The sequence below is a fragment of the Panthera pardus genome, unplaced genomic scaffold (genome assembly GCF_024362965.1).
Source record: "Panthera pardus isolate Hobbes unplaced genomic scaffold, ASM2436296v1 HiC_scaffold_24, whole genome shotgun sequence".
NCBI lineage: Eukaryota > Metazoa > Chordata > Mammalia > Carnivora > Felidae > Panthera > Panthera pardus.
The window spans coordinates 23,373,217-23,395,861 of NW_026526810.1; the positions used below are offsets into that span (position 1 = coordinate 23,373,217).

General features: G+C 56.1%; 1 protein-coding gene across 1 annotated transcript in view; it reads right to left on the bottom strand.

Moving 5' to 3' along the window:
• Window positions 1-22,441, bottom strand: part of LOC128772809 (translation initiation factor IF-2-like) — a 120,600-nt gene extending 98,159 nt beyond the window's left edge. Inside the window, exons 1-4 of the mRNA XM_053888717.1 lie at window positions 22,425-22,441; window positions 22,227-22,239; window positions 22,017-22,106; window positions 20,898-21,574 (exon numbers count right to left, since the gene is read on the bottom strand). Coding sequence (XP_053744692.1) covers window positions 20,898-21,574; window positions 22,017-22,106; window positions 22,227-22,239; window positions 22,425-22,441 — 797 coding nt within the window. The remainder of the gene's footprint in view (window positions 1-20,897; window positions 21,575-22,016; window positions 22,107-22,226; window positions 22,240-22,424) is intronic.
• Between the last annotated feature and the right edge of the window lie 204 nt (window positions 22,442-22,645).

Below are 22,645 nucleotides of genomic sequence, written 5' to 3' on the forward strand. Positions count from 1 at the left end.
TCTCCCTGTGAGGCGGAGGCTGAGTTTCCGCCCCAGCGTCAGTTTCCTCAACCTCTCAGGTGAATCCCCAAATCCCTTTCTGAGCTGCTACCAAGAGGCTTCCATCTGATCGGTGCTTCTCAAAGTGTGGGACATCTGCCACTGTGAGTGCAAGAGCAAAGGGATTCTAGGTGGTACACAGACAAATGTTTTTATTTTCACAGCTATCTGTTTATTCTTCCATGTATTGATAATAATAATAATAATAATAATAATAATAATAACAGCACATCACAGCTGTGACTTCATGGATATGTGGCTTGGGGAGCACTGGGAAACACACCTTCAAACATGAGTCAACACAAAGACAAGAATTAGGAAAACACAAGTGCAAGTGGTGCCCAGCAGTGGCTACAGCCCCGCGATGGTGGAAGGGAAATACAGAAAGCTGGCATCTAACGTGGCCTGGCTCCCAGAAGCCCTCACTAGGAGCGGCAGCTCCGTTCTTCCCAGGCTGGCTCCTCCTTTCCTTCTTGGTTCTCATATGGCGCTGTCCACCATAGGCCTCAGTCCCCAGGAGGACTCACAAGTCCTTCCGGATGGACGGGGGCGGGGAGGGGGGGTGGAGGTGGCTGCCATCATGTGGGCAGGAGTCAGCAAAGGCCCCTGGGTCCCTCCCAAAATCAACATTCCATCAAGTCTAGGATGTGAATGGTGGAATTTCTCACCTTCATGTGAAGATGGGAGGACTCTTTGCAGCCAAGAGTCTTCTTGTTTCATGGGCTGCAAACTTCTCCTCCAGAATGAGGCGGAGAAATGGGCACTGAGCTGGCTTCTGGGCCCACTTTGGCTTTCCTGACCTGACAACACAGCTACAGGCAGGTAGAGCCGGTAACAGGGGACCCGCCTAGCCCCACATTCAGCAGCCCCAAACCATGCCCCCTGCTGCCAGCAAGCCCCAGCGGTGCCTTCCAAAGGCTGCTGTTCCTGGAGGACAAGGCAGGACTCAGTGGTGTCAGCCTGGGACAGACGGGTAACCAGAACCAAGGCATTTCCCCAGGCCTGGGTCCTCTGAGCCGGGTCCAGCCAGGCAGGGGTGCCCTCGGTGGCTGCCCAAGCTGGCTCCAGGTAGACTGGCACAAGCCAACTCGGGCAGCCCTGGTCCTGGCAGGCCTCCAGACCACCTGGCTGGCGGCCCTGAGCCCAGTTCCACCTGAGCTGGTGGGGCAAGCCATCCCCACAGCACCACCCCAAGCCCCAGCTGCCATGTTCCACGATGATGAACAGGCCTCCTGCTCCTTCTCCCCACACCTTCCTGAAGCTCCCCCTCTCCTCAGTGGCATCACGAGGAGTTGCTATGGAAATGGGACCACAGGCAGAGCATGACAATGATTTGGGGCAGGGAGATGCGGTGGGAGCCACGAGCTCTCCAGGCCCCGGGGCCTGCCTGTGCGTCAACTTCCAGAAAGGACATGAAATCCTGGCTGCAGGCCTCACAACAGGGAGAGCAAAGGAGACCACCACAGAGGTGGGGGCTTCCCACCGGCCCTCCTGGCTTCCTGCCCATTCAGTGGAGCCCAGGGAGCCATGGGAACCAGAGGTCTGTGTGTTCAACAGAATTACCACACACCCTGGGGACGCGAGACTTCCACGGAAACCACTATCCCAAGGTGCTGCCAAAGTGGGCTCCATGCTACGGGGCAGCACCCAGCAGGTGCTGAGCAAACTGCCACCGAAGAGGGCAGCACTGGCCAGGGAGAGACAGAGAGAGAGAGAGACATGGAGGCATGCGCCTGCTCTGGCCGACACAGCCACAGGACCACAGAGCTTGAGAGACCCACACTCCCTGAACAGATAAGGACATGGGGCCCAATGAGGATGGGGGGTCATCCAGCAAGTCAGCCGAAAAGTCAAGCCCAGAACCCAGGTCTCCTCTTCCCCAGACTTGAACCCTCTACCCAACACACCCAGCTTTTCATTCATTCATTCATTCATTCTTTCATTCTACTTTTGGTAAGTGCCTATTTTCTGCTTGGTGATTTGGGATAAAGAGACGTAAAGTACACCACTCCCACCCTCTAGGATGGGCCATCATGGGGTTGAGGAAGGTGCTGGGACAGAAGTCAAGAAGGCTGCAGGAGCCCAGAGAAGGTTACCTCACGGATTTCAGTGACACGCTTCTGAGCCATGTTTCAAGGAGACTCCAGGTTTTCCCGACTTGTCTCCCAGCTGCTATCTCCGCCCAGACCCTCCCTACAGCCCTATACAGAGGTCTCCAGGGTGAGGCAATATTGAGCCCACCTGGGGCCCTCGTCACCAGGAGGTAATGGGGGTGTTCCCATGAGCACCTCCAGTCCCTAGTATAAGGAATCACGAGGAAAACGCCTCGCTACACAGAAGGAGCTCCCAGAATGCCATGCTCTGCTTGCCCTCCTCCTCCCCCAGGCTCAGCATCTTCCTGCACTGTTCTTGCTTTCCTGGGTACCTCCCCAAGCCAGGCCTCACACTGGGCTTAGGGCCCTGCGCTGGGCAGAAAATAGAGAGCCCTAGCCATCAGTCATCACCCTTGTGGAACTAAGTCCCCATCTCTCTGTCAGCAACATGAAAATTCTCCCCTGTGGTGTCTGGTTGTTTTTTTGTTTCTTTGTTTTTTGGTGGAGGGCTAGTACTGAAAGGGCAAGAGGGGACACCTTCCCAGAGCTTGGCTGTATCCCACATGGGCCATGCCTCTCAGCACCTGGTACAGACTCCCAGGACCTATTTTACCCAAGTGGAAACCGAGATCCTGGGAGGTGGCCCCACGTAGCTCAGTGCTTAGAAGGCAGAATGGGGAAAGACCAGTGAGGACAAAGAGAGGCCAGGTCTAGGACTGTGGAAGCAGAAGAAGGAGGCATCCAGGAAGGCTTCCTGGTGGAGGAGGGATTTAGATTGGCTCAGAGATTGCCCTAAGGCTCCCAGCAGGAAATGAGTGTGTCTGAAAGAGAGAATTGGGCCAGGGTCTGCTCCACCAGCCCAACAGACTTGGGGCTAGGCTGGGGGGAGGGGCAGGGTACATTCCCTGACTGCCTTCCAAACCGCTGAGGACTGCCACCGCCGCTATCCCACGTCCCTAATTACCGTTGTCCATTGGGAAACAGCTGGGGATAGAAAAGCAGTAGAGACACAAAAAGTACTGGCCAGGGAGAGACCCTGGCCAGGGAGAAGACCACATAAGAGACAGAGGTCCAAAGAGACACAGAGTGACCGTGACCCCGAAGCCAGACAGACAGAAGGAACAGCAGTAATGAAAAAGAAAGGACAGACAGGCTGTCCCTCCCTCCCCCAGAGCCAGCGCTGCAGCTGCCAGGAGAAGCCTACAAACTGGAGCTCTGCAAAGATTTTTCAGCAATAAAATTCTTATTTGAAATGAAATCTTATGCAGTGGGGGAAGCCTTTCTATGCCAGACATTAAATCCAGAAGCCATAAAGTGAAAATTTGATAAACCCAAGTACATAAACACGTAAAACATCTGTACAGCAAAAGACGCTATAAACAAGTTAAGAGGCAAGTGAGACACTGGAAGAAAATATCACTAATATACAAAGAGCCCCTACAAATCAATAAGAAAAAAGACAGAAAAAGAGAAAATTGGCAGTGAATTAGAAATCCACAGAGGAAAAAGTAAATTGGCCAATAAATGTATGAAAAGATGTTCTATCTCGCTAGCAATCAGGGAAATGCAAATGAAAATGACATGATACCATTTTTTGCCCATCAGATTGGGAAAAATTAAAATGATTGATAACAACCAGTGCTGGCAAGGATGTAGGAAAATGAACACTCATAGACCACTGGAAGGAGGGGAAATTGGCTCAACCTTTGGAAGGGTAATTTGGCAATATTGAGTAACATTTTAAACCCACACACCCTACAAACTAGTAATCCCACTTCTAGGAGCTTCTCCTACAGAAACTATAGCACAGACAGTTATGTATAAATATCCAAGGATGCTCATAGCAGTATTGCTGGTAAGAGTAAAAAAGAAATTGGAAATGACCTAAATGCTTATCAATAAGGGAATGTTCACATAAAATATAGCACATCTATACTACGGAATACTCTGCAGCCATTTGACAGAAAGAGGCATGTCTATGTATAACAATATGAAAAAATTCAAGCTGTACAATGCTATTTCAGAATGAGCCCATTTTTATAAACAGCAATTTGTTGGTATATGCCCCAAAAGGCTGGAGGACAATATCCAGATGTTACAGTGAACATCTCCTAGAAGAGGGATGAAGGGGCTTTCATGGGCTCTTATCCACAAACGTGTTGCTGGATTTTCTTTTGTAATCAGAAAAACAAAATCAATAAAGAGTTAATGGGTTTTTCCTTTAAATCCTGCCTGGACCCTAATATAAAATGCAGATCTAAGCAGCCCTGCTGTGGTTGAAAACAAAGGGACCTATCCAGCCCCACCCCTGCCCCCAAAGCCCCCAGGCACCTTCCTGGACACCAGGCTCCAGGACCAGTTTGAGAACCTAGGCTGGAGAGCTTGGAGCCCATATCCCCACTCCCCCAAACCAAGGCCGACAGATAAGGTTGCCCAAGGCCACACAGACAATCCAGACGGTGCAGGGCTAAAGCCAGCACCTCTGGCTCCTCAGCAGGGCTCTGGCCCTCCTGAGCTAGCATGGGAGGTTTCCCTTGGTGACCAGAAAATCCGGGGACTCCACAGTCTTGGGAAACCCTAGGCTGAGGCTCAGGGGAGCCCAGAGGGTGAGGGCAACATGGAAGAGACCTTTGCAAAAAAAACTCCAGGGGAGGGGACTTTGAGGCTCAGCTCTGGGCTCTTACAGGGTTCCGTACAAACAGAAAGGATGGATGAGCCCACAGGTACACGTAGAGGGGCCTGGTGTGTGCAGGTGTGTAGTGCTCAGAGAGAGGGAGGTTCGTGTGGCTGATGGAGGTGAACTGTGGAGGGCGTGTGTGTAGCCATGTCTGCATTTAGAGTCAGTGAGCTTGTGTGTGTGTGTGTGTGCGTGCGCGCGTGCATGCGTGCGTGTGTGTTAGGGCACGTAGGCAGCCAGCAGGCCTGCAGACAGGCCAGGAGCAGTTGGCAAAAACCAGAGACCCATCCCCAGATGGCCCTTAGCCTCACGCCTGCCCCAGTGCCTCCCAATGATCCCATACCCTCAGCCGACTGGGCCGTCTGCCACCCTGACAGAGACAGAACTCCAAGGCTTTGCACTTGCTTCCTTTGCAGGGATGCCTTCCCTCCCTGACCAGTTCCCAGTGTCCTCCAAGAAGCCTTCCCCGACAGGCTGGGGTGGGAGCACCTCTGTCCTGCCCTGACCCCCCAAGCTGTGAGTGCTGACACTTGTGACTTCCCAGGGGCAGGGGGTAGGTCTTGCTCCTTTCTGCACCCAGAGCCCAGCCCAGGCTTGCCACAGACAAGGCATCAGGACCAATGTTTGCAGAAAGAATGAATGGGTTATCACAGTGCTCAACCCCAGGCACAGAGTGACACCTTCACAGGGTAGAGCAGAAAGAATACGGCCTAGCTTCCTGTCCTAGGTCAGCATGACAGATGACATTAAGTCACATGGGGAGTGATTAAAGCAGGAGTTTCTAACTGGGGTCCCCAGGGAGTGGGGATTTAGGAGTCTGTGAGCCTTGAAGCTGCATACAATTAGATGTGAATTTATGCACATGGTAGGGGAGGGGAACAAACCTCACTCATGTACAGGGCAGGGCTGCCTTGGGAGGGGGTGAGCTCCCCACTATGGAGGAGTAAGAGCACAGGCTGGAGCCAGAGACATCAGAGTGAGTGAATGGCAACCCTGAGTCTCATTCTCAGACTCTCTGGGCCTTGGCTTATCCTATCTTACACCCCAGGACTATACAAGATGTCCCTGTGAGTCCCCTCTGAGCATGTGAAAGGAAGTGCCAAGGTCATGCAGGGGTGAGGCTCCAGACTACAGAGCTGAGTGTAGAGTCCTGAATTGGGGCAGTCTTCCCACCTGGGGGTGGCCTGAGTCTCTCTTCCCACCTTTGGTAGGGAACAGGCTGCCCTGACTACCTCATACTGCTAACAGGGCCTGCAGAGCCCAAGCCCTTCTTGGTATGCCACAGTCACCATCTCCTGCATGACAGTGACCCCAAAAAGGACAGAAGTGAGAGGTTTCATCATGAGCCTGGCCTGGGGCCAAAGGAGCCCAGGGGCTGGATGGAAGCACTGAGAAGAGCTGGCAGCCAGGCCAAGGCCACTAGCTCTGCCCTCCTCCAAACCCACTCTGACCCCTCCAGGGAGAAACTGAGGCACAGAGAAAGCCCTCTACCTAGGTCACACAGGAAGCTGGTGGCAGACCTGGGCCAGGAACCCAGACTTCCTGCCCCTAGCTAGGCTCACTCTGGGCACAAATGTCCCTTGGCCCCCTCAGGCAACTCAGTGCACACCTCAGCACCCCATAACGCTGCCAGAAAGAGGCAGCTGGCACTGGGGCTCCAACAAGCTGATTCAAACACAGGCCTAAAGTGTCCCCCCTGGATCCAGCCACTCTGAGCCTTGGATTCCTCCTCTTAAGGTACAAAACCCTGCCCTCCTTGTCCTGCTGTGAGGGTTATGACAGCATGGATGTACAGTGTGCTTAGAGCAGAACAGGGGGCCCTTCCTAACCACCCATCTCTGGACCTCAGTTTCCCCATCCCTAAGTGAGAAGCCTGCCCTGAGTTACTTCCCAGGTTCCCGAGCCCCCGATGCTGTACAGGAAGCCTGCCTAGGTGCCCAGCCCACACCTGTGTCAGTAAGGAGACCAGGGCTCACCCTCCCTGCTGCTTCGAGGAGGAAAGCACCCATTGCGGCGCTCCCAAACCGGTGGCTCCTGTGCCTTCACACTGCCAGTCTCTACCCCTCCTTACTGGCTCACAGTCAGCATGCTCCCCTCACTACTGTCCTGTCCCCTTTAGGCACTAGGTTTGTGACTGCTCCAGGGGCCACAAGAGGCTCAAAAATAGAAAACCCAGGGTGGGCTGGGCAGTGATTAAGGAAGGCTTCCTGGAGGAGACAGGACAAAGCCAGTCAAGTTCACACAGGGCCTTGAATACCCAGATGAGGCATCCAGACCCTGAAGAGCTACTGGCAGTTTCATATGACCCCCCTTCCCCAGCCCAGGCATGGATGTCTGACCCCACCCCAGGCATGGCCTCAGTGCTGCGTCTCTAACAGAGGCCCCCTCTGGCCCTCCGCTGCAGCAATGGACTGTGACTCCATCCCAGAGAAATCAGTCCTGGTTGGTGATGCCCCACAGCCGCTGGGGCCTCATTGCAAACAGCTTTGCTGCTGGTGAGTGCCGTCTGGCCAGGGAGGGCTCCCCGACAGATTAAGAGCAATGCTGGCCCCGGACTCATTCATATTCCAGTCTGGCTGCCGGCTTCAATATGGCTGAGAGACGCGAGGGCAGAGGCGGCCCTCCGAGAATGCCCGGCGATGATTCCTCTCCGATTCCAATTTATTTTCTATCATTAATGCTTTTGAAAAGCCCCACATGCTCTGCAAACAGGGAAAGAGCACGGGGCTTAGAAGGGGAGGGGTGGAGGGCTGGGGGCAGAGGAGAGCTCCACAGAGGTGGTGGGGCAGCCATCCAGGGGCCCCACGACCTGAGTTCAAACCCCCAGCCCATCTCCACCTGTCCCCAGGACGCTGGGGCAAACCTGTCCTATAGCTGGCAGTGGGAAATGGCCACCGTCCTGCCACCTCAGGGAATGGTTTCTGAGATCTCCTGAGGGGTCAGAGGTGAGTGGGCTTTCTACACTGTAAAGGGCTGTATGCCTTGAGGAACCAAGAGCAAAGCCAACCTGACAGATTATGGTGGCAGAGGACTATGAACTGGACGCCTGTACGGGGGGACCCTCACCCCGGGCTCCAGGCCTGGGGTGCCTCTCGCAAGCAGAGGAGATCAGCACTAGGATTTGGGTCCTCTGTCTTGTCTGTCTCAAAATCACACTGCCACCCTCCCTTTCCCCACCGGCTCGCCAGGACCAGGCTCCCAGCCAGCACTCCCTCCTCTCCCACGCCTCCTGTGGAGCCAAAGAGATCATCCTCACATATCCTCTGCTCAGAACCCTTCCAGGGCTCCCCTGTGCCCTTGAGATCACGTCCAAACTCCCCACCTCCATGGAAAGCTCTTCCAGGCATTTCAGGCCCACTGGGCAGCCTCGTCTCCCTGGCCTGACCCCACACTCAGCTCTAGGCTCACCACCCCTCATCTTGGCACATGCTATTTCCTGTCTGGAATCCCATCCTCGTTGGCCTCAGTTCACCCGTCAAACACCTTTCCCCTCTTCAAGATGCAGCCTAGGGCCTCCTCTGGGCAGCTTTTCCAGACTCCCCTGGCCAGCCCTATGCTGTGCTCCTAAGAACCCAGTACCCACGTGTGTTAGGACTCAGTAACACCGTAAACATGCTCGTCTGGGGGATTCTGTCCTATCAGTGAGCTCTTGTGGCCAGGGGCTGCATCTGATTCACCCCGTGCACTCCCAGGGCTTGGCAAAGTGCCTGGCTCAAAGTAGAGCCACGGATCCAGTCAACTGATCTTAACTGAGCACCTACTATGTGTCAGGCTCTGTGCCGGGTGGGGGGATGCGGCAGCAAAAACAGAGGTAGCCCCTGCTCTCAAGCCGCTTCCAGGGGACGTACTCAGGGAGTGTCTGTTGAACGAATGAATGGACATACAGCCACCTTCTAGATGGGGAAACTGAGGACCAGCATGGCCAAAGGCCCTCTCCAAGGGTGCTTCTGCTTCCCCGCCCACATCTCTCTCTGCTCCATTTCTCTCCCAGAACCTCAGCAGCCGTGAGGAGGAACTCAAAACGAAAGGTTAGAAAAAAAAGGAAGAAGAAAATGTGGTGGATTTTCCCCCTTTCTCCATAATGTAAAGAAAATTGCTTTTGCCAACTATCGCAGCTTAAAAGCAATTAGAGTTTTTGGAGGGGACTCTGGGCACAAGCAGAAGCGACAGAGTGAGCGCCCAGCACAGAATTTTTCCAGCATTCGTTTGTATCAAGCAAAAGGAAAAAAAGGTGTTAAAAGCAGCAATTTCCGCAGCAGAGATGGTGGAGATAAAATATTTACAGCCTCCAAGGGAGGGGCCTGGGAGGGGCGAGGGACCCCCGGCTCCCCACTCTCACTCCCCGCTCTGGGAGGCAGAGAAACGGAAAGCAAAGAACTGAGACAGGGAAAGATGAACCACCCCCTGGGCCTACATTGACAGGGGCTCTGAGCAAGGAGGGGAGAAGCCTCCAGATGCCCTCTGCTCTCTCACCCCTTCCCCGCCCCCCATGGCCCATGGCCTCTAACCAGCCCCAGCCACCAGAGAGCCATCCCTCCAAGCCTCAGACCTGGCCCCGCTCAAATTCTAGAGAACATCCTCTGTTCCAGGCCGACACTGGAGGCCTGCATAGCCTGGGCCCCGCTCCAGCCTCGTCTCCAGATGCTCCAGGCATGGCACGCTGCCCTGTTTCTGAGGAGCCTTGCACAGTCCCACCTCCAGGCCTTTGCCTGATCAGGAACCATAAGGAATGTGCACCACTCCCCTGAGGGGGAGTTAAGGCAGGTTTGAGGAGCCAAAGACATACAACTCTAGGCAGGATGCTGGACTCCCCCACCGGGCCTCAACTCTGAACCACCCCTTCCTCACCTGGACCTTTCACCTGACCCTTGGCCTCCTCTCTCCAAATAGAACAGCCACCAGAGGCCCTTCCTGAAATCTAACTACCCTCCACCTAGCAGCAATACAGACTTGGTTCATTCCAGGTTCAAATGCCAGCTCCTCCACTCTATTGCTGTGTGATCTTTGCAAGTCTCTAAACCTCTCTGAGCCTCAGCTCCCTTATCTGTTAAATGGGAATAGTAATAGTACATATCTCATGGGGCTGTTTTTAGGCTTAAGTGAGGTAATGTATGTAAAGCACCCAGCACTCTGACTAACAGAAGGTATTCAATGAACTCACACCTGACCTACTTCATGCTCAATCCTCAAACGTGGCTCTCCAGGCCTCAGGACGGCCCACATATGTGCCCATGGGCTCCCCTGCCACCTTGCAGTCACCTGATAGATAAACAGAAGGCACACACTAGCTAAGAGCAAAGGGTGTGGGAGGCTCTGAAGGGCTTCGCCTATACCCAGAAGCCCAATCCCTCACCACGGCACCAGGGAGCCTCTCACTTCGCTTGGCTTAGGAAGGATTCCCCCCCAAGAACAGCGGCAAGCCTCAGCCAGAACCCTTAGCACCTACCAGACCCTGAGGTGACAGAAGACTCAGCCTCCCCTCCAGCCTATGGCTGCGGCACAGCCCTCAACCATCCTCCCAGCCCCACTGGACAAAGGCAAACACCAAGGCCCAGGGAACACCATTTGGTGATAGAGCCAAGAGCAGAAACCAGGTGTCTTTGGGACCTGGGTCCAAAAAGCCAGGTAGTTCTGGCCTCAAATCCCATCCCATTGGTCCCATCACTGACCAATCAGGTGACCCTCTGAGCCTCAGTTTCCTCATCTGTAAAATGGAGTCCATAATATGCAGAACTTGCAGGGCAGTTCTGTGCACTACAGAAGGTAACATTCTTCTGTGCCCTGCCTAGGTTCCAGCATATAGTTACTGTGAGAACATATAGTGGGTTCTGTCACACCTACCCCCTGGACTCCAAGCACAGTGTTCAACTGACCCCTACAGCACTGACAGAGCAGAGGAAAGACCTGGGGGTTGGGAGTGGCAAGGACCTGCCCTCCTTCCTATGACCCTTCCCAGCCCACTTTCCACTGGCAGGGGCAGAAGGTCCAGCCACAGACAGGCTAACAGCCCATCCCCTGTCCTCCCTGCCTCACTCTTGGAGCAGAGGGGGCCTATTACCTGCCTCATTGTATCATGAGGGGTGGTGACATGATCCAGGTTACATAGCACCGGTCCAGCCACTTGTTCAAGGTTGAGTTGTTTTCCTCTCCTTCCCCAACTGCAGAGAACACACAGGCTTGATGGAAGGTCTGGTAGCTCCACAGGACCATAGACCAGGGATGAGAAAGTGTTTTGATGTCTCTGTCTCTCGCTTTCCCTCTGGTCACCTCTCTCCCAGGGGCCTCTTCTGCCCCACTTCCTGTCCTTAAGAAATAAGTGCAACAGTAAGCCTGGCACTAAATCAGGGCTCTCCTCATTGTGGGGGCAAAGAAAAGAGAAGAGGAGGCCAGTCCCAGCCCTGGATGGCTGAGCCTCAGGACACCCCCATTAAAGCCTTCTTCCTGACCTGCACATCCATTCTCCCCACTGGTAAGTAACTAGGTGTGCGTGTGCCTGTGCTCGTGAGAGTGCACACACACAAGGAAGCAGATCCTAATAGGGGAAGCTGGGCCCATCCTAGGGATGACGGACAGCCCTTTCCCAGCTGGGCCCGCCTCCTCCCCTTTGCACACTGGGGAGTACTGGTCTGTCTGAACCACAAGCCCAGGGGGCCCAGAAGCAGGGAATCCTGAAACTGAGCAGTCAGACACCTGACTTGCTGCCAGGGCTCTACAGTGCTTTTCACTGTAAGCCCTGAGACAGGGATAACCGCTCCCTGTGCCTCAGTTTCCCCTCCTGAAACCTATAACAAAAATGAGATCACCTCTGAGGCTGCCTTCTAGTTCCAACTTTCTCCAATTCCACAGCCGAGACCTCTGTGACCCTCACAGAATCAAGAAATACTAAGTCACCAACAGCAGAATAAGGAGTTCCAAGCATGTGCGGGTGCTGGGGGCAGTATCACCTGACCCCAAGGAGACCTGCACCTGCCCTAGGCTGGCAGAAGACACCCGTCATGTACAAACCTCCCCAGGGAAGAGACTGGGCCCAGGCAGGAGAGAGGAGAGCGAAGGACAGCTCCTCAGTATGGCTAGAGGCAGCCAGGGCCTCCCCCTACAGGCAGCCAGGACTCTCCCCCTTTTCAGCACACACCCCAGGAGCTCATCCCTCTCGTGCCTCACTTCCCATCTGTTCTGAAGCTACAAGGTCTTCAGCCCAGCCCAGATCTCAGGCTCAGCCCCAAACCCCTGACATACACACCCCAGTTCCCTCAGATCCCCCTGAGAGTCCAGACTGGGACCCTAAACCCTCCTGCCAGGCCAGCCCTCCCCTCACCAAGGTGGCCCTGCTTCTTGTGCCAGCAAAAGCTCCCCTTGCCTGCATGGCCAGAGCCTGATAACATTCTCCTAAATTAAACAATAAACAAGAAGTTGTTTTAGATTTTCCTGACACTGCAGTTCCTGATTAATCCCCGCAGCAAACAAAAGGAAGAGAGCAGATTAACCTAAAAGACAGTCACTTCCTGTTTCCAAGCAGAACCCCCAGCCTGAGCCAGAGGAATCCCCCCCCCCCGAAAGAGGGGGATCCTGCTCCAGCCACCTGCCTAACTCCAGACCACCAATGCTCTCTCCTTTCCCCTCTTGTCTCTGCCAGTCCTGGGCTGACACCTGTAGCCACCTCCCAGGTCCCACCTCTCCTCCCCTCCCCTCTCCACTCTGTGACCTTGGACAGACCAGGCCACCTCTCAGGGCTCAGTCTCCTCATCTGTCAGCATCTTCATCTCTCAAAATAAAATGAAAAGAAATATATGACCACTTAAGGTTAGAATGAAATTTTCTCTAATTTGGGGGGGAGGGATACTGAAATATTTAGGGGTGAAATGGCATGATGTCTATAATTTACTTTAAAATACTCTGGGGGAAAAAGATAAGGCAAAATGTGGCAAAATGTCAACAACTGTTAAGTCTAGGTGAGGGTATATGAGGTTTCCTACACTATCCCCTCTACCTTTCTGTATATTTGGAAATGTTCCTAAGAAAATGTTTAAAAAAAAAAAAAAAAAAAAAAACCTTGGTGATGTGAGCCAGGAGCCCCACAAACAATACCCCATGCTCCTGGCCAGCCTGAAAGGCAGCTAGGTCTCTCAAGTAGGTTAAACATCCCCCCTGCCAGCTCCTTTATGTGGTTTCCCTAGAAATTGCTTTCGCACGAATTCCACTGAGTCCTAACTCCACATTTAGAAGCCTTAGCACATTCAGAAGCCAGACATAGCACTTTAGTGGGGCAAGTGTTGCCTTCCGACCAACCCCACCCCCTGCTCCCACCCACCATCTCACTGTCCCTTCTGCAGAGCAGCCCTGGGGCTGGGCACTGTGATGCTACCTCTATCCTCAGGAGGACACCACCCTCTCCAAGCCTCACATGCCCCCACCCATTAGCACAAGTGAGGACAAGTCAGTGATGGCCTGACCATCCCACTCAAAGGCACAGTGTTATCCCACAAAAAGACTGAGATCCCCTTTTAACAGACGGGCAAGCTGAGACCCAGGGCCAGTAGAGACTGGAAGCAGAACACAGAAGGTGGGGACAGAGGGAGGGGGGAGTGAGCAAAAGCTCCCCACTCACCCCAATCCCCCCTCCTCCCCAAATTTACATCCCAACCCTGGGAGAGCAAATCAAAGAGAGGGTGGCCTGCACTTCCTTTTCTCTGACTCTTGTTTATGGAGCTTCCTGGTCAGGAATAAATGGCCATGATCACAATCTCCCAGCCAGGCCCAGATGACCCACACCAATGCTGGCTAGGCCCGCCTCCGCCGATCGATAATGGAAGAGCTACCAGTACCCCAAATAATCGATCACTAATTGCTGAATGCCGTGCAATTCATTGGGGAGAGTTATGTGTGGCCAGTGACTGGGCGCCCCCGCCCCAGCCTGGTGGAGCCTCCAGGGGCAGGGAAGGCCATGTCTGTGGTGAGCACCTCAGCAGAAAAGCCGCCCATAACTCGGGAGCTTTTCAAGTAGATGTTCTGGGCCTAGCCCGCATCCCCAGGCCCGAGAGGCAGGAGGAAGTGGCACTGGCCACAGAGGCCCCGAGGGATGCACCACGTTCCTCTGAGCCTATCTGGGCCCAGTTGCCTGCACATGCCAGGTACCTAGGATGGATAAATCTGGTCCCTGCCACCAAGGCATTCCCAGGCCATGAAGAGAGAAACCACCATATGTTACAGGCCTCCAATACAGTAGACCTTGCACACAGTAGGTGCACAGTTCTGGCGGAGAAGCAAATACTTTTAGCTAGGGTGATCAGGAGGGGGTTTCAAGTACAGCACATGGGCTGAAGGTTGAAAAGCGGGTGGGATCCACAAGGGCAGAGGTGGAGGAAGGCACCAGGCAGAAGGGACAGCACGGCCAAAGCATGGAGGAAGGAAAGCCACAGCATGTGTGAAGGGGCCAGTGAGTGGCGTCTGGCTGGAGCCTGAGTGCACAGAGGAGACCCGAGAGGATTGGCTAGAACAGAGGGTCAGACTGTGCAACGCACTGAGGGGTCCGGATGCCAGCCTGAAGGCAACAGGGAGCCCTCGAAGGGTGCTGAGTAGGAGTGTGACGGCCAGCATGAGCTTGGGAGGACCATTAAAAACTACAGCGTGCACAGCTACTGGCAGGCTGCATACCCCAAGAGGGCAGGGGCAGGTTTTATTCATCTCAGCCCCCACAGCAGCTAGCACAGCCAGGCCCAGAAGACACGCCCAACAAGTGAATCACTGAATCATTATAGGATCATCAGCTGCAGGACTGGGGACTCCTGGACCCACAGCTGTGCGATACCATGTTTGTATAAAAATATGTATTGATAGTTGAGCCCCAAAAACAGCCTTGTGAGGTGGGCAGGGAGATAATTATCTCCAGTTTATAAAGAGGGAAACTGAGGCTCAAAGAGAGACAAACAGTGACCTGAGGTCCAGTGCCCTCCTCACTGTCCCCAGAAGCCTGAGCCCTGTTGACCTTGGGGTGGTCCAGGGCTTCCCAGGAGGTGAAGGGCCACTTCTCCCTACTCCCAGCCCCTGCCCCAGCCCGCCAGCAGGGCAGACAGAGAAATGCAGTAAATGCTGGGGTCACGTGTACCAACCCCAGCTGGGACTGACTGCTTATCCCCATGACTGCCTGTCCCTGTACCTGTAATGAAGACAGGGCTGGGTGGGGAATCTCTAGAACTCCCAAGCTTGGTCTAGACAGGCCTTGTTGAAGACAGATCCACTTCTCCCCAGCCTCTACCCCCAAGGTTTGGGAAGAATACCCATGGAGCAAGTGTCCTAGACCAGGAGTCCAGAAACAGGGCAAGCTCAACTTACGGTGCAACTCTGGAGGCAAGCTTCCTCATCTGTGAAATGAGGCAGTGCTCTCTGCCTACCTTATAGAACTGCCATGAGGGAAGGAGTATAAAAACTTATGAAGAATTATAAAGCAAATTTTGTTCTGGAAAGTTAAAACAATGAGGTTTCTCTCTACTTCAGTCTAGATATTGATACTCTGACAGGACTCACTTCCCTCTCCCAGCAGAGAACAAAAATGAACAAATACTTTCTGAGATTCTGAGATGTGCTGTATCAGGCTAGTGAATGCTTTACATGTATTATTTCAAAGCATGCCAATGACACCTCTACAAGGTAGGCATCAGTCTCCCGTGGTACAGATGAGGAAACCAAGGCTCAGAAAAGTGAAGGGACTTGGGGCGCCTGGGTGGCTCAGTCGGTTGGGTGTCCAACTTCAGCTCAGGTCATGATCTCACGGCTCGTGAGTTTGAGCCCTGCGTGGGGCTCTGTGCTGACAGCTCAGAGCCTGGAGCCTGCTTCAGATTCTGTGTCTCCCTCTCTCTCTCTACCCTCCTCCACTCATGCTCTGTCTCTCTCTGTCTCAAAAATAAATAAGCATTAAAAAAAAATTTTTTTAGGGGCGCCTGGGTGGCGCAGTCGGTTAAGCGTCCGACTTCAGCCAGGTCACGATCTCGCGCTCCGTGAGTTCGAGCCCCGCGTCAGGCTCTGGGCTGATGGCTCGGAGCCTGGAGCCTGTTTCCGATTCTGTGTCTCCCTCTCTCTCTCTGCCCCTCCCCCGTTCATGCTCTGTCTCTCTCTGTCCCAAAAATAAATAAAAAATGTTGAGGAAAAAAAAAAAAATTTTTTAAAGAAAGAAAGAAAAGTGAAGGGACTCACCTGAGCTCACCCAGCTCAGAAGCAGTTGAGCCGGGATTCACACCCAGCTCCAGATGGCATCCAAGCCCAGGTCCTTTTGATCACACCAGGCTGATTCAAAGGACCCATTTCTATACCCCCAAATCTTAGAGCTATAGAATCAGTGCTCAGGGTGAGGCTGCGTGTCATACACATATACTGTGCTGTGGCCGGAAACCCCAACATCAGATGTGCTGTACCACCCGGTGGCCTGTGGACCGCAGGGCCATCAGAGTTGGGTGGGGCATGGGGGGTGCCTGGCACAGCTGGTCTGGAGCTAATTGGATCAGTCCTGGGCACGAAGCCGCCTGTCCGGCTGCCCTGGCAGATGGGTGCTAGAACTGGGCCATCTGCCAAGATCCAACCTCCACATCCAAACCAACCTGGACACTGAGGTTCCATCCTGGCCTCCTCCCACCCTGACCCTGATGGCTGGCAGTGCCCCTATAGATCCAGAAGGCCAAGATGGCAGCCGCTAACCCTCCTTCAGTGGCTGGCACCTCCCCTGATGTGGCCATATGGCCCCATATGCTCCCTGACAGCTGGACTGCCGAAGCAACTGCCTGAGGACGTCCTCTGCAGAGGCCTCAAGGCCCTGGCCATGCCACCCACCCCTGCCCAGCAGGCCACAGGCGCAGCCAGAAAAACCCCAAGCTGGAATGCCCTGCCCCCAAGTTGTTCTATGACCTCATTATTCAAGTCACCACCCCTCTCTGGGCTTCAAACTCTTCCTCTGTCAAACAGCAGTGTGACCAGCCCCCTACCCCTTCTCTTTGTATCCCACCTCTAAGGTCACAAACTTCCACCCAAACTCACCCCAGGTCTCCAAGGAGACAAACTTACCCATTTTACAGACATAGAAACAGAGGTCTGAGGGATCTCAGGGATTTGCTCAAGTGCACGCAGTAGGAGGGCCAGTATTAAAGGCTGCATCTTATGAGCCTAGGACACCTGTCACTTCGGTATGCCCAGGTGATGGGAATGGTGATATACCGGAGGTCCCGCCCCACTCTGGTTAGCTACATTGCCCCATCCGGCTCTTCCCCCAGGCCGAATCTCTCCATCCTCCATGGGGTGGGAAACCAGGCAGGTTGCCTTGGCCATCCTCAGAAGATAAGAGGCCTGTCTCTGCTGTTGCCCTCACCACCCGCCTGGATTCCCATAGCAGCCTCAGGATCGCCTCCTGGCCTCTGGCTCTCCAGGCCAAACCCTCCCAAAACCACCAGAGGGAGCAGTTTAAATTGCAAATCTGCTCGCGTCCCTCCAGAACTTCAACCCTGCAACCCCTGAATACAGAATCAGCCCACACTCCTCAGTCAGGCACTCAAGATCCTCCTCTGTCTTGTGCCAACCTGCTCTGCGCCTGCTGTGCCCCTGCATGAACTACTCCGTTGCAAACGTGTTCCACCCATGCCCGGTGCTTCCCACTGCCATGCCTTTGCTAACACTGTGCCATCTGCCTGGAAAGCCCTCGCTTGTTCACATGCTCCATTCACTCATTTATTCACCATATTTACTGATCATCTACCAAGTGCCAGAAACATTTGAGCAGATCAAAATGCACCAGGCTTACAGTATGAAAGCCTGAAATGACCCCTTGCCAATCCCCGACTCACATACCTCTGCAACTGCCCAGCCCATTCTGCCTCACACCCAGGGGTGTGGGTGGATATCCGTGTCCCCTTTCAGAGCCCACCCAGGGAGGGGCTCAGGCTTGTCATCAGAATCCCCAGTACTCAGCCCAGGCCTCAAACCAGGAGATGAACCCAAATGTGGACTGGGCCCCAATTGCAGGTTTCTAGGCAATGAGGAGCAAGGCCAAGGCATGGTTCTTGGGAGCAGATGTCTGGGCCCCAGAAGCCTATGGAAAAGAGTCTGGTTGGCCAGAGTGGCCCCAAGTTCCCCCAAAAGAGGCTTGAGTGGTCAGGGGTAACTTTTTCCCCTCAAGTCACCCAAAGGCCCAGCCCACCCAAAACTTATCACTGAATTTGTTAAAATACAGTATCTTTATAATTTAAAACACACCCATGGCAAGGTCAGGGCCTGGTTGGAGAGGGAAAGGGAGGGGGGCCCGCTGGGCACTACCCCTTCTCAGTCAGGAGGTTTGAGGGAGAGTGGCTGTCTTCCTAAAGGGAGCAGCAAGTGGGGGCCAGGTGTACCTCACTGGGATTCGCACCCCTGATAGCACAGACCAGGGGTCAAAGAAGTGCCCTGCTCTCTCCTTCCCCATGGCTTGCAACCCCAAATGGAGGGCTCAGCCTGCTGGAGTACTTGGGTGGGGAGGGGGCCAGAAGAACCAGGGCAGGGATTCAAGTGGACCTGGATGGCAGGGGTGGGGCCAAGCGGGCACCTGGCCATGCTCCACCCACCTGGGTGTCAATGCACAGGAAGGCAAAAGTCCAGAGCTCAGGGAACCATAGGGGGATGGAGAAGGGGAGGGAGAGACAGCAAGAGAACAATGGCTAAGAAAGGCCACTGAGTGAGAGCAGGACAGAAAGGGATTAGGAGAGACAGGGAGAGACTACCTGAGCATGAAGCCAACAAAAAGGCTGAAGGAGCTATCGCCGGGCCCAGTAGCACCCCCAGCCCCAGGGGGAGTTTGGTCACTCCTGGGCAACAGCTCTCCCCACCCTGGAGGCCTCTAAGGACCAAAGTAGCACTGGGGAAGAGTCCAGGCTGCTACCAGGTGGGCAGGTGGGGGGGGGGGGGGGGTTCACAAAAGAATGACTGGGGCTGAAAGCTGTTCTAGCTTCTCTGCCTCAGGTGGGCCACCTGGGGAAGAAGTGGTGCGAAAAGTAACCAGACTCCATTCCCCCCAGTGCACATTTGGACCTTTATGGGGAACCCATTTCCCTGAGGGTGAGCTCCCTGGCACACATGGGGCTCCAGGATGGAGACCTCAGGAGACTGGGAAGGATTCCAGGGCCCAAGGAGGAAGACAATGCCAGGGTCTACCCTACAGGTCCAGGCTGGGGGTGGAGAAACCCCTCTGAATCCCAGAATAATACTGACATTCCAGTGCTGAAGATTACAGGAACCAGGTTTGCAAACCATCAAGCAGAGCCCAGGTAGACTCTGGCCCCGAATCTAGGAAGCAAAGGTTAATGAAGCCAGGGTCAAGAGGTACCAGAAGCCAAGCCATGGAGAGCTAGGCTGAGGTGCCCCCCTTCCTGCCCATCTGGGGAGGGTGCTGGTCACAGGCAGCAGAACAGCTGTCCTGGGAGACCCTCTAGCAGCAGGGCACCAGAGCTCTGCTGCTAAGTCAATGAAGGGGGCCTGAGTGCCCTCCCTGCCCCTCCGCACCTCACCAAAGACCAGGGTTAAAGGATACTTTCACAGTGGAAAGTTGCTGCCCTGACACTGGACTTCTCCTAGCTCCATCTCCGCCTCAAAATCCTCCTCCGTGAAATGGAGTGGAAGCATGTCCATGGGCCTCTCACAAGGTGGCTGAGAGATTCCAGAGGGATAACAAAGCGCAAGTTAAGGTTTAAGCCCAAAAGCTGGTCAAACAAAATATTACCATCCCCCAGAGGCAGGCAGATACTATTCAGCATCACACCCCTCCAGCTAATGTGTAGGCTGAGAACAAGACTTCTGACCTCTACAGGCTCACGCATTGAGTGCCTGGAGAGACCACAGGAACGAGGGCTGCTGGGGAACCCAGCCGCTCCAATCCAGAAACCCAAGCTGGAAGGACAGACTGAGGAGCAATCAGAGAAGACTTCCTAGAGGAGGAAGAACCTGCCCTGGAAGCAAGGAGGATTTGTAAAGGGGAAGGTCCTGACCTCTGACCTTTCCTTGGGCCTGTCATTGGGTGCTGGGGCAGGGGAAGGGGAGGGTGCGGAGCACATGGTTCCTCCCTCTCAAGGGACCACATGTCATCCTCATATCTTCTGAAGGGGCAGGGCTGCCATTTGGGGAGGGGGCCTAGGAAGTTCCCTGCAGCAACCAGCACAGAGGTGTAGAAGGAGACTCAAGAAGGGGAGTGGGGGACACAGCAAGGCACAACCTTGACACATAGCAAGGCACACAGGAGCATGGCTCCAAACAAAGAAGGCATGCGCGCAGTGGAGTGGGCACCAGGCCAGGGACTTAGAGGTTCCCCTTCCAATCCCTGGCCTTTCTGGAGCTCCAGGGAGCCAGGTCTAATGTGATAATCTTTCCAGCAGTTCCCTTCTTCCAGAGGCCTGTCCCACGAGGCAGAAGGTGCGGGACCACACACGCGTACACACTAGGCACGTCTCCCCACTCCCACCTCAAGCCCTGTTGTCCTCAGCCTGGCTGCAAAGACGACCTTGCGGCCCCCAGGCCTGGTAGCTGTCGCCGCGCGGTCCCGCCGGACCCTGCCGGAGGCACAGGAGTCCAGCGCCGGGAGCGGCTCCAGCGCGGCGCCGCGGGGCCTGACTGGTGTCCCAGAGAGCCGGCGGCTGCGCCGATGGGGTGGTGGATATGTACCCCTCTGCCCGCCGGGCGGCACAGCCCGCACCCCCATCCCATTCCTCCCTCGCATTCTCTCCTCTGGAAGACAAGGCCGGAATTCCACCATTAAAACGCCTCCATCTCCTCTCCCCCCACACACAAAGTTGCTCCAAGTCGCCCGGGTTCCGGCGCCAGACGAGGGTTAGGCGGGGCCGCGCAGCGGGCGGGAGCGCGGTCACGGACCGGGGTGCCGAGCGCGCCCCATCCATCTCCGCGCGTGCACGCCCCCCACGGGCGCGCACCCAACACCCCACCCCCACCCGCTGCCCCCGAGGCTCCCGCCCAATCAGAGGCCGCGCACGCGGCGCTGCCGGCGGGCAGACACCCCAGCTCCCCCGCCTGCGCCCCCGCGGCCCCAGCCCCGCCGCAGCCTCCCGGCTTGGCCACACTCAGGCCACACTCACCGTCCCGGGCGCGCACTTCGCGCGCCGCTTCGTTCCGGGACCGCATTCCCCGATTCGGCTCCGCTCGGCTCCGGTTCCCGCTCCGGCTCGGGTTCCCGCTCCGCAAGGCTCGGCTCCGAGATGGTGGCAGCGGCAGCGAGCGAGGCAGAGAGGGCGTGTGCGTGTGTGTATGTGTGTGTGTGTGTGCGCGCGCGCGCGCGGCGTGTGCGTGTGCGCGGGAGGGCCCCGCGCTCCCCTGCGCGCCCCACTCCTGCCTCCTGTTCTCCACGCTGCGATGCCAGCAGAATCCCTAACGCGCGCTCCCACCCGCCGGGGCGCTCACACTCGCGCACACCCGCGCACCCCCCGGGCGCGCACACATCCCCGCGGCCGCACGCCCGGCTGCGCACTCTTAGGGCGCTCACAAAGGCCCTCTTGCCCCGGCCAGCTGGAGCCTCCGGAGCACGGCCCGCGGGGCCTGTGGTGTGGCCCTGCGCCCCTGTCCCGGCTGGCCCTGCCTCAGGTCCCCCGCTGTTCCCAGAGGGGGCCCCTCGGGCGTCCCCTCTCCCCCACCATGCCCGGCCCGGCCGCGGCAGCGCTCGCAACCCGAACCCCGGCCGGGGAGCCCAACTCTGGCTTCCGGCGCTCCCACCCAGAGGCGCCGGCCTCCTCCTCCTCGCCTGCGCCGCCCCCCGCGCCTAGTGTTCTCTCGCTCCTTTCTGTCCCCCTTTCCTGTCCCTGCCACTCCTTTTTTCTCCTCTCCTTTCTCCCACCTGCTCCCTGTTCCCTGTCCTCTATCGCTCCCGCTGTCTCTCCGTCTATCTTGCCGCCGCCCTCTTGCGCGCGCCCTCCTCCCCACCGCTCTGCGCTGCCTCTCACATTCTCCGCATTACACTGGGCTCCGCCCGCCTCGCCGGCCCCGGGTTCGAGAGCTCAGTGGGCGGCGAGGGGACCTGCCGCGCCCCGGCCCCGCCACCACCTCCGCTCCCTGCTCGCTCCGCGGCTCCTTGCTCTGGCCTGGCGGGCGGCGACGTCCCGCGCTAGCCTCGGCTGTCGCTGACAGCTCCCATCTCGCCCGGGTTTAAAGGGATAGCGCACCGGGCTCGACCTGCCCCACCCGGGGGCGCCAAGGAGGGCGACCTCGCCGCGCCGGAAGAGTCCGGGGCGGTGGCGCAGCCCCGCGGTGCGGGCGGCGCCCTGGCCGCCGCCGTTGATCCTGGCCCTCCCGGGCTGGAGGTGAGTCAAGGAGAAGGACGGTCGGGAGCTGTCCAGACCATGCCATCCACGGAGCGCTCAGTGCTTGTTAGCGCCTATGCCTAAGGGCAGGCTGGGGTGTGGGGTAGTGCGGACTGGGCGCCGGGGACTGCGGGGCCAAGAGGAGGGATCAGGGAAACAGCTGTCCGGATCTGAGCCCAGGATGAGGACACCTGTCATGCTGGGAGGATGGGGCTCGTAGGATGGCCTCCTACCCCTGCTGTGTGACCTTGGGCAAATGCCTGCCTCTCTCTGGGCTTCAGCTTACCCCTCTTTGGAAGGACACTGGCTTACATCATCTCTGGGGCCATGCGGAACTCGGATATGATGTTAGATCCCATAAGAGAGGGAGTCCCAAGGCAGGCCTTCTCCACCCAGAATCCCACCCACTCCTTGCCTCTGAGAGCTGGGGCAAGTGGCTGAGGCTGCACTCCTTTCCATCGACCCCACCCCCAGGTGGGGCCTGGTCTGCTCCCTCCCTCATTCCGTGGCCTTTCTCTCCAGCCTCATCTGGG